Raw genomic sequence first — 21191 nt, 5'->3', positions numbered from 1 at the left:
TTATTTATTTATCTATCTATCTATCTATCTATCTATTTATTTATTTATTTATTTATTTATTTATTTATTTATTTATTTATTTATTTATTTATTTATTTATTTATTTATTTATTTATTTATTTATTTTCTCTTACCTGGTAAGGTGTTGCACTTGAGTTTATTGGCAAACGAACATAAGACCAGTATTCAGCTTTTGGTTTATCCCAGTTTGTGTTCCATATAGTCGACTGTGTCTTATTAAAAACTAAAGACACTTGGAGAAAAGCCAATCCGCGAACTAGTCCGATGTAATACCAGAACTGCATACACTTCCATTCCGCTTCAGAAAATATAAGAGGACTCAACAGACTTCCGTAACATGACACATGTGTGCTAGAACAATCTTGAAGATAAGCAAATCCTCCTACAAATCATGAAAAATTGAGTAATCGAGAATTTTAATAAGACGATTAGTCAAGCAGACACTGCAATTGAAGTGTTTTTGTTGTTATTGTTGCTTTAATCTGTTATATATGTGACCTTGCACAGAAAAACGTACTTTAACGCTTTTCCTTTAAACGGGTAAAAACGGACGGATAGCTAACGAATGGTTAACGGCTTCCAAAGCGTTCTAACGTTTTGTTCTAACGGATAATACGCAATGCCTAACGGATTGCAAAAGCGTTCTAACGGTTGCGCAATCTGTTCTAACGGATAGCTTGAGCCGTTAAACGGTGGAGCAAAATATCTAACGGATGCTGCAAAGGCGTTAAACGGTTTGCTTAACGGCCACCTGAAAGCGTTTAACTGTTTGCTTAACGGCCACCTAAAAGCGTTTAACGGTGGAGTTATGACGAAACAAGACGCTGTTTCCAGCTTATACTCGGGCCATATTTGACTGTGTGGTGCGTAAAGCCTACAATCTTTTAACAGTGATAACCTCCAGCATCGCCAATTCCCCCAAATAGATAGATACAGAGATGTAGTGAGGCAATAAGTAACCACCAGATAGAATTGCATTTCTTGCAGTCAGAATGAAATAAAGGGGAAAGCGACATCAATACAAGGGAAAATGACATCAAATACAGGGGAAAACGACATTTGTCATACGAATGCTTTTTATAATCCCCGGGCTTTAATCTTTACGTTTTCACCTTTCGTTTAGAGACAGAAACCATTTGTACGGTCCTAATATGCATGTGACGCAGGGTCAATGACGTATCGTAATTTTCGGTATGATGTAGACCCGGGAGGATACTCCCTTGTGTGACCTTAACGGGGATGTGAGGCCCGATAGGGTATGGTTTTCAGGGTGTTTTGTCTAGAAGGGGGTATCCATTTCATCACTTTCTGTCTTAAACAGGGTATCCCTACATGACCTAATGGCTTAAACAGATTGTGATTGCCAATGCATTAAAATACAGTAAGAAACTAGTGTATTCTTATTTCATTCTAGTCTTAAACAGGCTGTGATTTTAGCTTAAATAGCTCCCCGGTTAGCTTAACGGTTAACAGTTTATGTTGGGGTTGTTCATGCCTTGCATGCCTCGCTTGTTTTGTTCATGCCTCGCATGTCTGGCTCGCATATTGTAAACATTCCTCGCGGCCCGAAAACAAAGAACGCGACCGAGAATTTAAAGAATTTGACAACACGACAGAAAACATAACTCGTACTAGCCGAGTACAAAAAACGAGACCGAGAACAATGACTCGTGGCCCGAAGTCTTATCTCTTGGCCCATCGCGACCCCAAAAAGAAAAAAGAATTTGATAATGCTACCGAAACCTTAACTCGGTCCGCCTTTCGGCCTGAGTAAAAAGCGCAGCCGATGGTGAAAACATTGCGGTAACGATTTACAGTTAGAAGCGAAATCCCGAGACGAAAGGATTGAAGGAAACGAGTGAAGCGACTCAAACCAAATTAAACCCAACACTGCCCACAAACCAAGCGTCGAATTCACGACAGACTGAAAAGAGGCTTTTCTTAACCGAATAAAAGATCAAACCCAAGCGAGAAAATAATCGAGTCGTTCGTTGTTAGCTTATGAACTTGAGTCGCGACTCACTAATTCGAATTTTCAAAGAGAAAAATATTTTCAGTGTTCTTAGAATCTGATTTCCAAGGTAAGTTACCCAGATACTAAAATGTAAGGGGGAAAGTAGGAAATTAGAACAACGCATTGGATGAAAACAAAGATTATTTCTTTTCACCCCTTGTTTACATGCACACAGTCCATAGAATCTCTGGGATCCTAGGACACCTCGCATGCTTCAGTCGGCTTCAGTTTCTGAACCAAAAATTGTATCTGTGATTCCAGGCGCTATTAAGAGAAAAATTGTGGTTTCAATTACCGCATAACGAATACCTAGTACAGTCGGACCTCTATTAAGCGGCCACCTATTAAGCGGCCACCCTCCATTAAGGGGCCACTTTCCAAAGTCCCGAATTATTATTTTGTCAGTAAAGTGCTGTATTCGATACCTCTATTCAACGGCCAACCTATATTAAGCGGCCAGTTTTCAAGGTCCCCAGGGTGGCCGCTTAATAGAGGTCCGACTGTATTTCAAACTCTTATGGCGAGGAAGAAGAAAACCCATTGTCCACGACTCGGTTATTGCGCTTCTGTGAGCTGTCAAAGTAAACAACTTTATGCAAATTTGTCAGTGATCTTTATTCATCGACTTGACAGGTAGGTTTTGGTCGCTTTGGTTCCAAGTTGAATTTAATTTATCTTATAATCGAATCGAAGGGCATTATGTCCTTATTTATTTATTTATTTTATTTTCTTTCGTTTCCCGGACTCGGGGTCAATAGTACATCAAACTAATCGTGACACTTCACGGGACACAGTTATTTCTCGACGTCACATTGTAGAGCAAGTGGACTTGGGAATTAAAAAAAGGTTCATATTAACTGTTTTTGTGACATCGTTTAGCGGATAGTGTTAAGGATGGAGAGCGCTTCATCTGTTCTAACGGATGCAAAGTTTCTTAATGGCTACTTCACCCGTTAAACGGATGCTGGATTTTCCTAACGGCTTACTAGGCCGCTCTAACGGCTACCGAATTCTCTTTAACGGCTACGCTAACAGTTCTAACGTTTTGATGTGAGCGTTTAACGGGTACGCTAACGGCTCTAACGTTTTTGGTACAGTTCTTTAACGGATGACTAACGGATACTTAACGGCATTGCCCGTTTAACAGATAAGCGTAAAGTACGTTTTCCTGTGCAAGGTCACATATTTTTACTTCTCAAACCCATTGATAATTTAGGAAGAAAAGGCAAAGTAAATCCCTATCGCTAAAAGATGGACAATTGAAAGGATGAATATGCATTTGAAATGTAAACAGAAAAATCGGCAGTCAAGCGTAGCGTCGCGTTGCTTAAATTTGTTTTCCTGGTTAAGGTCAAGTTGCAATGACATCAAGAGAAAAATGCTCCTTGTTTTCTAAACGTTCATGGCTGGCTAGGAAGCGAAGTCTGTCTCAAATTAAGACCAAGACAACATCCTAAGTAGTTTTGTTCTCATTTGTAAGTGGGTCATTACAAGTAGATGAATAAGGTGCTATAATGACTAGTTTAATTTCCAAATCATTTTACAAAGAGGCTTAAAGTTTTCATGATTTTATTGCTTTGTTAGATAGAAAGATACACAATGTTTGTACTCAGTGAGGACACGTTCTTCACCACGTCCTCCACTCCCAAGTTTAAGATTATGTTTCTGCTATAAACGGACATACTTACCATGATTTTTTTGCCAATCTGTCCAAAAAAAACTAGAGGAAGAAAGTTTACTGATCTTCCAATAGTCGCTAGGCTGCCAAGCACAGTAATCCGACTCAAACAGACACCCTGGAGATTCTGCGGATGAACGATCTACATATTAATCATTCTAATCTAAAAAATGTAAATTAATACGTTTTAATAGCGTTTTAAGCTGTACCGAGGTCGATTCAATACTTTGCAGGAAATTTCAAGATAAGGTTTGTCTTATCCACCAAAAACCGATCCTCACTTAACACATACAGCAGAATATTCTGATTATTAAGGCTGCCCTAGAACATTACATGCTGTAAGACAAATACAATAGTATACGTTTCCAGTTAGAAAAAAGCTGCACAGTACTCTCGTTTTCGTACTTTATGATATTGACGGTCCGTGGTCATTCGGTCTAGACGTTTGGTCTCCTGAGTAATAAATATCCAAAAAAAAATTGGTAGTTTATTTTTTAAACAATAGTCCATTGTTATGTGTTCTTTCTTCACAAAAATCTGGCATTGCTTCTTTTTTATGCTCTAACAACCATAAACATAGAAATAGAAAATAGAGAAATAATTTTATAACCATCTCCATGTATTGTTTGGCAGTCTTCCTCGTTCAAAAAGCTCAAATCATCAACAGCAATGTCTCCATAAATCCCATTCCCCAAAACACCTTCTAAGATAACCTAGAGGAAACAATCCACAAACTCAGTTAATACGATGTCAAAAAAAAATTAATTACTGAAACTAAACTCTTTTAGTAACTCTGACATCAAACGTTCTCTCCATTCTTGATATGATGTTGGATTCATCGAAACATCGATTAACGTTACTTTTAATTTTCCTTGTTTTAATGATTTATCAAGAAACTGACCATCCGTTCGAAAAATGTGATTAACATAAAAACTTCTAGAATTTTTCTTAAGTACAAGGATAAATCTTTTTATTTAGCCTATTCTCCAAGCTTTCCCTTTTTGCCAAGTCAAGGTTTATAAAAAACCTATCAGCTTTTACCAAAATCATTTAACATTGAGTAATACATTTCTCACACATTTCAAGGGTTTTTTGCCTGTTGTGACCTTCAATTTGTTTAATGTGTTTGCAGAAAACGCTGCTAAGAACGTTTCAATCTGATCACACCATCATTGAGGACCATTAAACGGTCTATAATACAGGCGACCCTCGATTATCCGGACTCGTCGGGACCTCGGTAAATAGTCCGGATAATCGAGATTCCGGATAATCGAAAATATGAATATTAATGAGATAGAAATATAAACAGAAAGTTACAGCAAAGAAAACATCATTTTCATTGTGAAATCTACACAGCCTATAACAAATGAGCCAATCGGATATCAGCTGAATGCATCAGGATATTTCTTTGTCTCGTCGCACTTGTGAATTTTGAAAAGCGCAAAGGATAATACGTTGTTTCAACAGTCTCTTGAAAGGATTATTGGGCTTTTTGCGACTTTGAGTTTTCAAGATCAGAACTAATTAATATTCATGAAAAAATTGGGACCAGAGAAAAAAGTCCGGATAATCGAGGTCCGGATAATCAAGGTTCGACCGTACAAGCAACTGCAACATGCAGTGGGATACATTAGGGAGACAGTCTAATTTCCGTTGAATCCGACTACTAGCTCCTGATCTATAACTTCGTCGACATCCTTATACGTCATTGTTACCTTGTAGCTTCTAGAGTCGTTTTTGTGTCCAACTTGTCCAAAGTTCCATTTATTGCCCTGCTCACCAGTTCGTTTCCAAACTAGTGTTTTTGACTGATTGGTCTGAATATATATGTTCAGGCTGCCCACGTTCCTTCCGTTCATGTGATACCAGAACTGTACGCATGTTGCTTTACTGCCGTTAATAACACTACTCGCCAGAACGGCTGCTCCATCAGTTTTGTAGTCTGATGCTTCTAAGAATATGTATTTTCCTAAAAGAAAAGTAATTTAGGTACAATTTAGGGAAGCATTTACGTTTTTACGCAAAACAAACTGTAATATTTATACTTTGAAACTGACCAAAGTTATTGAGTTGTTACCAAGCAAGCACAATGATAGCTTTTCTCTGAAATTCACACTTGATTTCTATTCTGGCCACTGTTTTCGTCGCTGCTTTGTCAATTGGTGGGAGGCGGGGTTGTAAAATGGATCCACATGTACGTGTTTATATTAAATCGTTCTTCCTCTGTGATGAGACATATATATCGTTCACCGGTGGGTTGCTGGGAATTGGTTGGTCTGTGAATAATATTATTGCAGACGCCAGCAGAGACTTTCCTCAGTGGGGCTTCCTATGCTACTCCGGACTCCTTTTGTCCTTCCAAACTCAGGAAAACATGTGAATCAAGTATTGCACATTGGCTCTGTCCCATATACAATGAACTAAGTGGTAACCTAAGTTTATTAAAGTTGTTAGCCAATCAAAGCACCCTTTTTGTAGAAATACGTCCTGTTTCACTCACCAGTCGGTAAAAATGTGGTGTGGTCGTAGCATGGCCCAGTATTCTTTGTTGGTGTTGAACCTGATCCAATACGCCACTGATGAATTTTAGATTCATGATTCATTCCACAGAGGCCATCCACAAAGTCACATTTAACTGAAAGCCAAAGGCAACGTAATGATACTTAAGACCTATATTTGAACTATAAAATCATACCTGAGATAACTTGTCATGTACGGTTGATAGCCTTGCTCACGTGTAAAGCGTAAACACAGCTCACACAAACTTAAAAACTCCAAAAATTATGTATTTTTCAACCCATCAATTAAAAGTAAACACAGAGTTAAGTTACTCAATGTTTTTTGAGCTTCTGAAGTTGTTTTCGATCCATACAAATTCAAAATTCTTCTCTAAAATTCAAATGGAGTGCCGCCTCTTTGAAAAGCACTTACATCCTGGTCGCTTCTTTCTGACGTCATTTTGTCCAACGAAATTGGCGTGAATATAGAATGCAGCTGGTGATATTGGCATATTTTTTTTCTGTGGTAAATTTTCTTTTACGTTTAACATGGACTGAAAATGTCGTCGTGTTCAGTTCAAGACTGCAATAACAGATCGAAAGAGAGGCGTGTAACATTTTATAATTTGTCAGTAAAAACCCATCGCTTAAAAAACAAACGCTTGTAAGACCCTTGTCTGCATTTAACTGTAGCTTGTTGTTGCTTGACCACTGCTCGACTTCTGCTGGCTGCCATCTGAATCCTTAGGGACCATCTCAGCAAGGGAAGTGTTATCCACATATTTCCAGGAACAGACGTGATCTGGGCGAAGGTCGTTTGTCGTCAACAAAAATAGCCAGGGCCCAAATTTTGTGCCTTTGAAACGCCTGATGGAACTACCCCCACTTGGAGAAGCAATCGTTTGAGAGCTAAACGCTTTGCTGTCTCGTGAGAAAGCACTTCACAAGCTCAAAACATGTAAGTATAACTCTACTCAGTATTTACATTTTATTTGGGGATTTAAAAAGATATGCATGATTTCTGGAGTGACCTCGTCCTTTTGTCGCCTTTTGTTGCCGGGTCAGGGGAAGGGGATTCGTCATCTTAAATTTCCAGATTTCCCTAGTAGAAAGATATTGAAGAAGAAAGGTGGTCCGTTTCGAAATTTTGGCGAAATAAATTTTTCTAACCGATAAATCAGCCGAGTTCTCCTTTGCGTTATTTCTCTATACAGTCTAATCAACCACAAAGTTCTCAAAACCTCACAGAATTTCCAAGGTGTTTGCTTAAATATTGGAACGTTATTCAGGTTCAGGCCAGAATCCCTTCTTCCTCCCTCCGCCCCCCCTCCCCCCCCCCCCCCTCCCTCAAACCTTACTGGTCTGCAAAGGGTTAATATGACTATAGTATTTCATGATACCCCATACCTCTGTTTCCAATACACTGACGAGGTTCTAAGAAATCCATGTTGTTGGACCAGGCACAGTTCAGATTTAGCAATGAACAATGTAAAGAACCTACAATACAAGGGAAAACAATAGTTGACTTTAAACCATCCTTTTTTTTTCTCTCTCTCTCTCTCTCCTTCTCTCTCTCTCTCTTTTTCAACATTTCAACGGCTTTCCGCATTAATTATTAATGCAAGCCATGTTTTTTACCTAATAGAATTTTATTTCATGAAAGAGAATGGTAAATTGCTCTTTCCGACAAACAATGGAAACGGGTGAATAATCATCTGCCTGTTAAGTAAAAGTCGTTAAAAATGATCCGCAAAGGAAGCTGCAGTCTTCATGTATTTGGCTGGGACAAGGACAGGCGATGTATTTTGTTTTTCAAAACGCGGGAAAATAAATTATGGATGACACATAAAACTGGGGATAATCTCTTCTCAAGTAGGACCTATATCAATTTACTTTATCAGGGTGTTAAACATTATCTATGGGGAAAATGTTTCTTGTCTATTTATTTAATACAAAATTAAATCACCGCATATCGAGGGTTCGTCACTTCCATCTTCACAATTCTTTTCCCCATCGCATGTCAGAGACCAAAGCACACATCCACCGCCGCTGCAGGAGAATTCATCTTTTGAACAGCTTTGTCCTGTAATACATTGAATGTATGATAACATCACAAATGACCTACGCCATTCAACCTGAATTGCGCTTGTAGCTCTTTCTTACCACATCTTGTCTCATCTGTGCTGTCTGTGCTGTCTTTGCAGTCCATATTGGAGTCACATAGTTTGTCTACAGTAAGGCATCTTCCAGTTGGACATTCAAATTGGCTTGTTAAGCATATGCAACCCTTCTCATCAGAGCTGTCTGCACAGGCCATGTCACCATCGCAAACCAGATCTTTGCTTACACACTGCCCATTGTCACATTGAAAGCTATCCTGGTCCTTACATTTGAAGCCTTAAAAAATTAAAGTTTATGACTGAAAATAAACGATTAATGAGTGCGGCATCAGTTTAACATACATAACATACATATCTTTTTAATTTTAATATGCTACTCTTAGATGGAATCCCGAGCCTAAAGCCGATTTTGCATGAAAAATTGCCAGGGAAACATCATCATTAATTAATCAGTATTTATGTCAGTTTTATTTAAAACTGTGCACTGTTTTTTCCAAGTTTGGAAGCTCTTATTGACATACCTGGTACGCTATGTGGTGGGGATCGTTCACATTGTCGTGACGAGACACTGATGTTACCAAGTGCTGCGTAATAAGGATTTATCAAATCCTTATTACCTTTTGCAATAATTACAATCTGCAAAGACAAAATTTAACTCAGCATTTATTTAGATATAATTAGCTAGCAAAGGAACACAAATTTAGTGATGCCCCAAAATGGCCGTCGTTAACCATGCATGTTTGTACCTTGAAATCTTCAGTTGCGATGAAGGTCACTTGTCCGGTTTGCCAATTTTTCCCCTGGTAACCACTTAAACTCCAAATTGAGGAGTTGGACGACGTCACCATGACCACGCTTAGAGATGATCCAGAATAAGTAGGAAGTTGAAAAGAGAAGGACAGGCACAAACCAGTTTTTGGGTAAATGGAACTAGCAAAAATCCATGGACTCTCAAGTACAGCAGGTCTGCCATTGACTCGGGCAAGGATCGCTGAGAAAAAATACAGAAGAAAACTTCCGGCAATGACTTATGGAATTTCGGAGTAGGAAACGTGGAAAAAACAGAGCATACACGAGCACACCTGTATTGAAGAACGGAAAACGGTTTTCAAATTACACACCTTTGTCATATGCCAATAGCTTCCATCCCTGGTCTTTGTTACTCCAGGAACAAAAATCAGAAACAAAGTTGCAGCCTTCGACGTGGATAGCTAAGACCAGACAACTAATGTTATTAAAAGGCACTCAAAACCCACAGATGACAGGAATAAAAACCCTTCCACACCGGCATCCTTCTGAACACAATGTATACCTAAAATTACATGCACTTATCTAATTATCCTATGTACCTTTAAAGTGCCTATCACCCTTACCCAATTCCTTTCATTCTGAAAAGTAGACGTAGAAAGTAAGCCAAAACAAGCAAAATAATGAGATTTGAAGTTATTCTCGATTTTTAAAACGCAATTGAAATCACAATTCACGATTTGAAGGGTTCGGCGTTGGATGTTCACTCGAGTATATAGTAGTGAGACAAGGGAGGAAAGATCCCAGTTGATCTGGTACAGCGCCGACTGAAAACTGTCACTCTGTTTGCTCCTCGCTGATTGGATGATTTCAAACAGTGCCCTTTCAAAAATCCGCCCCGTGCTGGTTAGTAGCAAGTTCGCCGCTCCTGCCTCCCTCGCACGGGACGGATTTTTGAAAGGCATTGTTTGAAATCATCTAATCAGCGAGGAGCAAACAGCTTGACAGTTTTCAGTCGGCACACGAAAGTCCAGCCACGCATCCATCGAGCTTGGATTGCTGAATTTTTCGGTTTCTTCACATTTCCTTGCTTTATTATTATTGAACAGTATAGCGTTCAGAACTATACCTTCTGCTTATCTGAGAGGGCAGCACATTAACCACCACATACCTTCCTGGCACATACCAAGTTCAGTAGAGAATGTAGTGACAAATGAGCAAATGCTCTGTGACTGAGATACCAGGCGACGTTACAAGCTTGTTAGTTTCTAGTCTCTCAACTGCTCTTTTTTGTATCCAATATGGCGGAAAACGATCTATTTTGGGGAATTTTGTCGTCTGATAAAAACAAAATTAAACATGAAATACGATTTATTTTTTCGCAAAGCATCTTAGACGTGCATAAGTTTTCAAAATTCATTAAAACTGTGCAAGAGTGATAGGCACTTTAAGCTTCATATTGGATTTCAATGTAAGTTCACAGATAATTGAACCTAATTAAAAGAACAAATTGAATTTATGAAGCAGATAGGATCACAACTAACGCTCTGTGGCATCTTAGGCGTCTTAAATTACCACAAACTCACACAAGTGTCGCGCATTCGGTTGTTTTACTGCTCTGAATACACTAACAACATTTGTAGCATAACGCGTTATAAACATACCTGGGATATAAGCTTCAGCAATTACCCTGGAAATCTCTGATGACGCTGAGTCCCCAAAGGCATACGTAATCTAGTTCGAGAAAAAAAACGAGATAAACGAGGAACTCAGAAGCAAAGTTATTGGGCCAACCAACAAATTAAAACCGCGACTAATTGCCTCCGGTAAATAAAACCTACTGTTATGGTGGGTTTTAAGATCCAGAGTTTCATTTTAAAAAGTACAAATATTTTTATTCTTCCTGAGATAAAGGCTCATGTCAACTGAATGTAGAAATAACAGTAGGTATCTTAAACGAGATAAGTTAAAGTACTGCTGTGCAGGAGGGCATATTTATACTTCATTTTATAGATAGTTGGGCCAATAACATTGTCTTGCCTAACTTATTAATTTATTTAATTTATTCAAATCACACGAAGAGTACTTCTGCAAACTGTAGAAGCTGGCGCAGCAATTACTTGTGAAAGAGTACCGTGACTGTTAACTCGTCACTTGTCAACAAGTATTGTTGAATTAGCACAAAAATCGAACTACTCACGTTTATTTTGTAAATCCCTTCTTGAAGAGAGGTCTCAAAACTTTGGTTTAATTTGCGTTCCTGGCAATCCAGAGTTAAGTCTCTATGTACCAAAATCTTTTGTTCAGCGAACTTAATAAACAGATCAACTGGACATCTGGGACAGTATGATCCACGGCAGCAATATCTATAGGTTGCTGTAATGAGGAGGGAAAACAAAATTTCAACAGGCAAAAGCAAATTTTAATCAGCAAACGCTAAATATACCGCTGTCATCTACTTCCGTACAAAACAACAAATTCTGGTCATTCATGCTGAATGCTCGGGTCTTATCTTGCAAATTCCATGTCCCCAATAAACGTATTTTAGGCCTGGCTTATATATTCGGCTGCCTTACCTGTCGACCTGACCTGACCTGCCTGGCCTGTGGTACTTAAATGAGAACATGAACCGCTGACGCAACCTGTAAAATTGGCACCAGCTAAAGCGATCTTGTCAAAGATTATTAGTTTCTTGTATTATTATCAGCAAATTTCCTGTTAATTTTATCCTTTTGTTAAGTTTCAGTTGTCACCTTTCCAAGACTTAATGCTTTTTTTTCTGCTATAGTTTCATATATAGCTTGTTATTAGTTGCCATAACTATTGTGAGCTCTTCTTATATTACTGTTTTGTATTCATATTTAAATTTAACTATTCTAGACTTCCCCCATAGCATAGAATTAGCGTTTTCTCTCCTCTTTTTCTTTTTATGTGGCATTTGTGCTTCAGCTTCTTGCTGACCTGTATTTAATTTCTATTTAATACTGATGTCAAATGGCTGCCTGGCTCCGCTAGCCCCTTTGGTTATTGTACTCTTATTATTACTTTTAATGTTTTCTTTGTTGTAATTTTATTTTTGAGCAAGAGTGAGTGCAAATAAAGATTGATTTATTTGCAGGTATGTCGGTGATTATTTCAGCATGCTGGCGATAAAATGATAACGCACAACGGGTAGCATTCGTAAGACTGGAAGGTAATGACTGTCTTGCCCTGTTTTCATTGGTGATACGTCGGCAGACATCTCACGCTTGACTGAGCTGTCATTAGAACTGATAGTCAATACTTTTGGGCCTAACTCATAGCTAGTTAGCAAGAATGATGAAAATTATTTTCATATTGCTGTGCACAAAAAAATAACCCAGTCGAGAAAACATTGTAATCGTAGCAATTTGTTCAAATTCAAATTCGAAACGAGAAGTTAAAAGTGTAGAGGAAGCTCTGTAAAACTAAGGTGGCGTTCGATTGGCCATATTCCAGAATAAACTGATAGGCGGAATGGCTGTTAGATTTCTCTTTTTAAGTACATTTGGGAAAACGTTTCTGCAAACTTTCGCTGACACACGATAATTTAAAAGCGATTTTGTACTCCAGTAACTCCGAACACCCGGAGGGATTTCTTGTCATCATTTTATGTATTCCTCTCCCTGAATAGGGTCAATCGAATCAGGGCTTGAACAATCAATGAAACCGATGATCGGAAAATCAATCGATGACAATCGATGCCTTGTTAGTTAATTGGCATCGATTGGCATCAGCCAATCGATGACCAATCAATAATCACACAAAAGTGGTCGCAACTCATCGATTGTCATTGATTGGTGTTGAAAAAAATTTTGGTATTCCACACGTTCCAGCATGTACGTATACGCGCTCGCAGTACGCACAAATGTTTCAGATTTGAATTCGTTCACCGGATTGTTTGTATGCAGATGCGACTGGAGACGAGTGAGCTCTGAATGGTGGGTGATGTAATTATACTGAATTGTAATAAAATAAACCAGAATAAACGAGAATAGGCTTTGGTAATCATTTTATTACTTCTTTGTCACAACAAAGGTGCATAAAGTAAACAGGGTAAAAAATGAATAAAGTTTACTGCATGCAGGCTTAAATGGGTGAGCCGTATAGTAAAAGCTGGAAAAAAAGAGACCATATCGAGAAACTTAGAGCTGCGCGGGATAAAAGCCAACAACACAACATGTACAGCCTCTGTCCGAAACACAGTTACCACCGGTCACAAAGGAACTATAGGCCACAGTTTGGACTCAGATTCTTTTTGTAAATCTTGACTGAAAATAAAACGCATCAAAAATGAGAACCAATCAATGACAATCGATGTCAATTAACTGATCGATTGGTGTTGATAATTGATAAAAATTGATAATCGATGAAATCGATAATCACAAAAAACCCGTACATCGATTGTTCATCGATTATCAATATCAATCGATTAATTGGCATCGATTGTCATCGATTGATTGATTGATATCCCGATCACCGGTTTCATCAATTGTTTAAGCCCTGATCGAATGCACCCTAAGAGAATGTGACCCATTTCGCAAGACGCGCAAAGTTATTCACTTGGTCAAAACTGTTAGAAAATCAGTGACAGGATCAATGAATATAATTGTTTGCCGTGCAGGTGTAGGTTTACCTTCAACAACAATTTTTTCACCAATTTTGACGTTGACTCTCCCAGGAATTGAATTAAGTTTGACGTCTAAATAACGGACACCTATAAGAGAACATGAAAAGAATCAGGAGCAAAATTACACTGGTTATAATATATATAGTATTATAGTTATAACAGTAGAAGAAGATAAAGATACATCGTTTATTAGACATCATACCTCGCAGTCGTACGACTGACTTTCGATTTCAGATCCAGGTATAACCAGCAACAGCAACAACAACAAACAAGTCTATCGTCACCTTACTAGCCAAGAAAAACACCCGTTACCAAGAAGTTTATACTGAGAGAGCTATCTGCTCTTTTAGGTCTTGCATTGACTGTAAACTGCCACATACCTTCTTATAATAAAGGCTTTGAACCACAAAGCAACATCAGTTTCTTCTTTTATAACTTATGGTTAATAATTCTAGATGCATTATTCGCCTGCTTATTTCTGAACAACGACTCAGAGCTTAAAACACTTTAGATGTTGTTCGAAATACCTTCAGCTCATTTCAAACACATTAACAAGTCTAAAATCCCAAATTATGATTTTCCTGTCACAGTTAGGTTGTAGAGGGACTCACCTGGCCACACCCAAAACAAACGAGTCTTTTCAATCGGCCTTTCGTATGTCCCATTTGGTAATTTCATACCCACTGAAACGTGGTCCCTCGATACGCGTTCTTTCATAAGTGTCTCCACAGGATACAGGTAACATTTACTCAACAAAACCTCTCTGGATGCCTGTTGTGAATATCTAAGCAAAACAATAATACAAACTTGCTTGGTCCACAAGGCTGAATGGGTATCTATCTATGTTGCCGGAAATGTCAATTATAACAGAACGACTACTACATGCATGCAATTAAGAGAAACTATTTCGTATTACTTATCCCATTGTTTGTAATTTGTCCCGTATCCTTCGCGTAGTTGAGCCAACAGCACTTTCCCCGTTTCTTCGTTATCGTTGTCGTTTGAGGGTTGGTCAATTTTGCTCGGATCTATCCACAACTCGCAAGCAGTTTCACAAGAAACATAGAAGGTGTAATTCCCGCTTTCTGGAACCTTAATAAAGTAAGAACGTTAATAAAAAGAAATAATTAGTTTGTTAGCGTTCTCAAATGAATCTAATTAAGTAAGTGAAAATTGGTTACTGTTACCTAGCTGCAGCTTGTTAAGGGCTGACTATTTTAGGCCTTCTTATAAAACAAAATTTCACCCCGCCTGACGGAACTGCATCACAAGTCATAAACCGATGAAATACCGGTTTCAAGTGTCCATCCACGATATTTACAAAAGTCCGTCCAAATACGCACCCTCGGTGAATCGCAATACCATTCAGTCATGATCTTTATCTTTAAGTTACTTTGGCTTTTATTAAACTGTGATAGCAACCACCCAATGGGATCCCATTTATATATATTTGTAATTTCAACATGTTTATGTTTCAAGCGGTTTCACAAGAAACATAGAAGGTGTAAGTCCCGCTTTCTGGAACCTTAATAAAGTAAGAACGTTAATAAAAAGAAATAATTAGTTTGTTAGCGTTCTCAAATGAATCTAATTAAGTAAGTGACAATTGGTTACTGTTGCCTAGCTGCAGCTTGTTAAGGGCTGACTATTTTAGGCCTTCTTATAAAACAAAATTTCACCCCGCCTGACGGAACTGCATCACAAGTCATAAACCGATGAAATACCGGTTTCAAGTGTCCATCCACGATATTTACAAAAGTCCGTCCAAATACGCACCCTTGGTGAATCGCAATACCATTCAGTCATGATCTTTATCTTTAAGTTACTTTGGCTTTTATTAAACTGTGATATCAACTACCCAATGGGATCGCCATTTATATATATTTGTAATTTCAACATGTTTATTTGTCCCTTTCTTTTTTATTTTGTCTCTCTGCACATGCTCTTTTAATTTTTACTTAAACATTTAACTCAACTTTGTATATTAACTTAATTTATTATATTATATTATATTATATTATATTATATTATATTATATTATATTATATTATATTATATTATATTATATTATATTATATTATATTATATTATATTATTATAAATATTATTATTATTATTATTATTATTATTATTATTGTTATTACTATTATTATTATTATCTTATTATAAATATTATATTAACTTAAATATTCAATTCACTCTTACAGTGTTACTGACGATGACAGTTGGTTCTGTCGAGACATGTTTTTCGCTATACTTGTACGCTATACTTGCTAGTGTCGTCTTTTTCATGAAACGTAAGTGATATTTATACAGGCAGGTCCAATTTATATGCTGGTTTAAAGGAGGCCTATGTGACGAATTAATTAACAATACTAACTATTTGCATGGATAAAAAATGAACTAATAAAATTATGTCTAAAACACTAAATTAATTAATTATACTATTTAAATATGAATAATTATAAATACAAATGACCTTACATTTTGAATTACTAGTCGCTTCAATCACATCTAGATCTACTGGCTGCAGAAGTGAAGCCTTAGACCCTTCTTAAATTTCCAAAGGAATGCTGGGTAATTCATTTCATGCTTAAGTGCCGTTGCAGTGAAAAGAAAATGAAATTTAATATTTAGCAGTCGTTGCAAGGCACAAATGGTGAAGATCCTTATTTCATTATAATTATAAGCGTGGAAATTGCGCGAATAGTGGAAATTAAGCAAGAGTTAGCAAGCGCGAGGTCATTAAGGCACTTGAATATCTGAAGGCAAATTCGATATTTCCTGTGATATATTTTAAAGATGGCCAACAAAGAGTGCAACTAATTTCATGTTCCTCAATTTTGCGACCCTCAATGACACTGACTGGACATTTTTCCGCTGCCATTCTGACGTTCTTTACTGAACAAAAAGCACTATAAAGCACATGATTTCTGAAATCCGAATGATCACCATTCATTTAAAACTGGGTCATTGAATATTGTAACTTCGCAGGTTTGACTAGCTTACCGGCCGTGCCATTGTAAAACAACCCCATTACAAGAGGATATCATTACACTTACATCCGGTGTTACATCCCATTACATTGTGTTACATCCAGTCAGCAGTCGTGCTTCTCGGACTTTCGGCCTATGCATTCAGTTTATTTACCATTCTTGCCTTGTCGACTATCACAATATCTGACTCGATTTTAGCCAAAGACGTTACTTTAGATTGTTCAAAGGCATGCTTTCTCTTTGCACATTGATCTTGAAACATTTAATTTACTTCCTAGTTGGATAACATTGATGAATTCCCGTGCTCGACGGCAGAAATCACAAGTATTACGACCATGTTTTGGACCTTGTCAACTATCCTTTGTCAAGTATATGCGGGTTACTTGTATCATCATCTCTTGTCTGAAACGGGGCAAACTGGATAGTCGATGGGAGTAACTGTTAGATTAGAGTCTGCGCTAGATTTGGTCCAAAAAACGGAGCGTGCGAAGGAGAGACACCGGAGAGAACCACGCGACGAAAGCATCCTGAAGAAATACCCAAAACCTTCAAGGTAGGTTTTGTATCAATTTATATTTCATCAAATTTGTTGGCCAAAACCTTGTTTACTAAATGTAGGTAGCAGACAAGATGATAAAAGATATTTTTGAAGTTGATTTTTTTCTCTCTAAAGCCTGTTTGAGCCAAATACTAGAGCCCTCAAAATTACCAATTTTGCAATTTTTTGCAATTTGTCCCAGGTGTCTTCAGCACCCATGGCCAGAATATAGTTTTCCCCAAATTGATTTCATAATATTTAGAAACATCAATATCTGTGTAATCTCTTTTGCTAATTTGGTTTATGTGGAAAGAGTACTTTCGGAGAAATTACGAATATGGTTGTGCTTGTTTTTCCCGCTTGTCTAAATGGCTGACAGGGAACATAAAAAGACGAGCATTTTCTTCTTGTTTATAAAGCCCAAATTATTTTAGCGGCGAATTTTATAAACTGGGAGTGTGGCTCTACCATCTATATGAATTCTATTTGAATTGGTTCACATGCACCCGAGAACCAGACTCGTTTATTTTTACTTTTTGAGAATGGAACTTTTGCTCAAAACATGGTCCTTAGGCCGACATCATTAAGTGTGGTTACCATGGCAACGATACATCTGCCAATCCAAATATGGTTGTTTTTGTTTATCCCCCAAGGTAACCTACCTCCACACAAAAATTAAAGGGAGGTTAGAATTTTTCATTTCCAACTTTGCTTCATTTTCCTGGAGAATTGCTCTTAATGTTCCACTAAGTTGTGTAAAATCGTTTATATACACTCGATTGAAAAAATGTTGACCTTTGACGCATATTTCGTGTTGTTCTGTTAGTTCGCTAAAAATATGCAAATTTTAACTCCCCAAAACGACACTTGCTCTTCAGGTCAAGCGTTTCCCAGAAAGCTTATCGTTCACCGGTTTATACCCATACGTTAATCGATTGAGTGAAAGTACCTGCAAATATGCTGTCAGGCGCTGTCCGTAATCTGAGTCGAAGTCAATTGGGGGGTCAAAGGCTTGAAGAACGTTCACAACATCTGGATTACGTGGAAACCTGCTATCAGCGCGTAGACTGTTCACCGACCCAGAAAAAATATTATACCAAAGTTCCTGAAGGACACCATGGGCGGATTCTTCGTCATCTATAGAAAGTAAAAAAAAAAAAAAACCCGCCGGTTATTTATCTGGTTTCATAGAAGAGTACGTAAGACATTACATCCTCTTCACGTTTTCTATCCTAAAAGAAAAATATATTCATGTTATCTGTAGTACGTACCAATCTTCCTCGGATAGGATGACCACAGGCATTTCTATGGTTGTTTTCGTAGATAATTTGAATGACAAAAGAGGGTGAAAGATGTTGTTCGGGATAGATTGATATGAAAGCCCGCAATGCGAGTTAATGTCAATAAGCAATTTTTTCTTGCAACTTTTCTTGCAAATTTGCTGAGACGCAAGATGCATGTATCCTTGCCTACCATAACATGCCCTGAAATGAACTTGTCTTGCAATCTTTGTTGTTGCTGCAATTGTTGCGCAGAGAAGAAGTCGATTCTACTTCATGTAACAGTGACTGGAACAAAATCGTTTTGGCACATTACCATATCCGGTCATGTTACCCTGGCAATCAATGTTTCGTGGAACTTGTGTTACAATTACGTAAAGAAACTGCAAGACAAGTTGCAATACAGATAACCTGATTTAACTTGGGACAATTCCATAGGAAAAGGGTATGTGACTGTGGGGAGGCGGATCTGCGCTCTTCCTGTGATGACGAATTCTTCAAGTAAGTTGTTATTTACAACAAGTACAAGAACCGTCTAGGCTGGTTCTTGTTGTAATTTTTATAATCCTACCAGCAGATCTCAAGACTTTGCACACTGGTGGAAACAAATAATTCTATGCACGGATATTTAACGTGGGAGTACTTTTAGTTATAGGACAATCGTTCGATTAAACTTGATAAACTTAAGTTCAGATCTATTAGGAGTTGTGGTTTTCGCTGGAAGAGAAAAAACAAATTGTTAAATGCGTAACCCATGCATGCAAGTTACATTTTACAATCATGATACAATGTTGAATTTTTTCCAGCAGTGACAAAACACGGCATCTGGAGAATACATACATTTGGAATTTTTACGCAACTATGTTTCCAACTATACTCTCCATTAAGTATCATCAAGCTCTCGAAATCAGCGGTGATAGCGAACGGACGTGCAGTCGCTTGTGCCGCAAACCCTATCTCAGAATCAGCTATTTCCAGTGCTTCGAACGAGATCTTGTTGCACCTTGATCGGTTTTTGTCGTTCAATCAAAGGAAAAGCCGGTTCAGTAGGAATGGCTCTGCAGATGAACTTGAACAATTCGTTGATGCTAGATTTGTCAAGGGCAATGAAGATGGCAACGAAGATGGCGACTGTACTAGCGGTAAGCTAAAGAGATCGTGCAAAGGCTCTCGTGTCGTTCTAAAGCTACCTTGCGCGACATTTAATTTCTATCTTATCACTAAGACGCTACAGATACAGGGAAGTGCATGTGGCGATATTAGGACGTTTTTAGAGGACATTGTGAAGAGTGTGCCTGCTGCCCAAACGAGGTGAATTATGACGACAAGAGTGAAGATAGTGCCGAAAGTACTGAACTAACCAATGACTTTAGTCCAGTGAACGTAATTGTCAACCGCCAACTAAAAGCACACTGGGAATTCAAGTTTTTCAACCGTTGACTGAGGACTCAGAAGAGGTCGAGGAACTTAATTTGTCGCCGAAACTCGCACTAACAATGCGGATACCGTTGAAGGATGTATTCATAATTGTCATTGCGGTGAGCTTAATGCTAAATTGCTCGAGAAATTTGAATCTCTGCAAATTAATGTGATCTCGCTACAGAACCAAATTAATTCTTTCACCCTCAATCCTTTGCCTGACAACAGTAGAATCGGTGATTACGAAAAAAAATTGTGAGATTCAGAAAACTTGATCTTGCAAAGAGTAAAAACCGCCCGCAATATGCAGATGAGATGCGTATTGCTAATGAAGAGAAACAATGCCTTCTCACCTCCCTGCGCCTCTTGTCAAAGGAATCAAAGGAATCCACAAACAATTCTCAACATGAACTACCGAACCCAGACTTGATTGCTGAGAATAAAATCCTACAAGAAACCATAACTATTTTAAACAACGACAATCGAGTCTTGTCTGCTAAGCTCGCTGAATTATCAGACAGGCATGGGAATCAGGCTATTGAAACTGCTGACTTCAATAAGGTGAATTCAAAGAGTAAAAAGAAGAATAAAGGATCGAATCAAGATGAAACTGAAGCTATAGCAGATTGAGAGCCACACTCCAACTGATACAACTGCCATCATTAACGATTCCATAATTAAAGGTCTCGCAAGAGACCTATTGAGCCGTGCGGCAAAGCAACGTGTGACAGTCCGAAGCTTCCCTGGTGCTACAGTTGGTGACATGAAGCTTTATTTACAGCCTTCCCTGCAACTTAAGCCTAGCGAAATTGTACTCCATGTTGGTACCAATGACCTCAAGGATTACTCTTCACCTGTTGTTGCTGAACAGATTGTTCACTTAGGAAACCTAATTTCGTCTTCCTCTCCTGCCACCAAAGTCACCATCTCAGCTTTGACACAGCGCTATGATGAGGAGTGTCTCGGTAAAAAGGTAACCGACTGTAACAAAGTCATCAACTCCTTTTGTCACCAAAATGGATGGGGTTTTATTAAACACCCAAACATTGATGAATCATGCGTAAACAATCAGAAGCTCCATCTTAACAAGGACGGCATCCCCATTTTAGCAAGTAATTTAGTTAATCATATTGTCCATTGATTTAATTCTCATTCATCCTCTGTGCCGGGGGGGGGGGGGGGGGAGGGGGCTTCTGATTTTCTTTTAACCCCACCTAGTTCCCGATGCAATC

At 38.1% G+C, this 21191-nt stretch overlaps 1 protein-coding gene across 1 annotated transcript in view; it reads right to left on the bottom strand.

The window, feature by feature from the left end:
- LOC146489723 (uncharacterized) overlaps positions 1-21191 on the bottom strand; it is a gene marked incomplete at its 3' end in the record, with an annotated part of 83995 nt that overhangs the window by 32679 nt on the left and 30125 nt on the right. The window contains exons 10-26 of the mRNA XM_085104886.1: positions 18210-18397; positions 14643-14818; positions 14338-14510; positions 13733-13813; positions 11279-11454; positions 10743-10812; positions 9453-9542; positions 9078-9322; positions 8853-8967; positions 8375-8608; positions 8178-8294; positions 7619-7708; positions 6214-6348; positions 5429-5682; positions 4324-4426; positions 3724-3840; positions 135-403 (exon numbers count right to left, since the gene is read on the bottom strand). Coding sequence (XP_084961012.1) covers positions 135-403; positions 3724-3840; positions 4324-4426; positions 5429-5682; positions 6214-6348; positions 7619-7708; positions 8178-8294; positions 8375-8608; positions 8853-8967; positions 9078-9322; positions 9453-9542; positions 10743-10812; positions 11279-11454; positions 13733-13813; positions 14338-14510; positions 14643-14818; positions 18210-18397 — 2633 coding nt within the window. The remainder of the gene's footprint in view (positions 1-134; positions 404-3723; positions 3841-4323; positions 4427-5428; positions 5683-6213; positions 6349-7618; positions 7709-8177; positions 8295-8374; positions 8609-8852; positions 8968-9077; positions 9323-9452; positions 9543-10742; positions 10813-11278; positions 11455-13732; positions 13814-14337; positions 14511-14642; positions 14819-18209; positions 18398-21191) is intronic.

The sequence above is a fragment of the Pavona decussata genome, unplaced genomic scaffold, assembly GCF_977016875.1.
Source record: "Pavona decussata unplaced genomic scaffold, jaPavDecu1.1 SCAFFOLD_4, whole genome shotgun sequence".
Classification (NCBI taxonomy): Eukaryota; Metazoa; Cnidaria; class Anthozoa; order Scleractinia; family Agariciidae; genus Pavona; species Pavona decussata.
The sequence above is the reverse complement of the archived record's forward strand: the minus strand, read 5'-3'. Positions and strand labels throughout refer to the sequence as shown.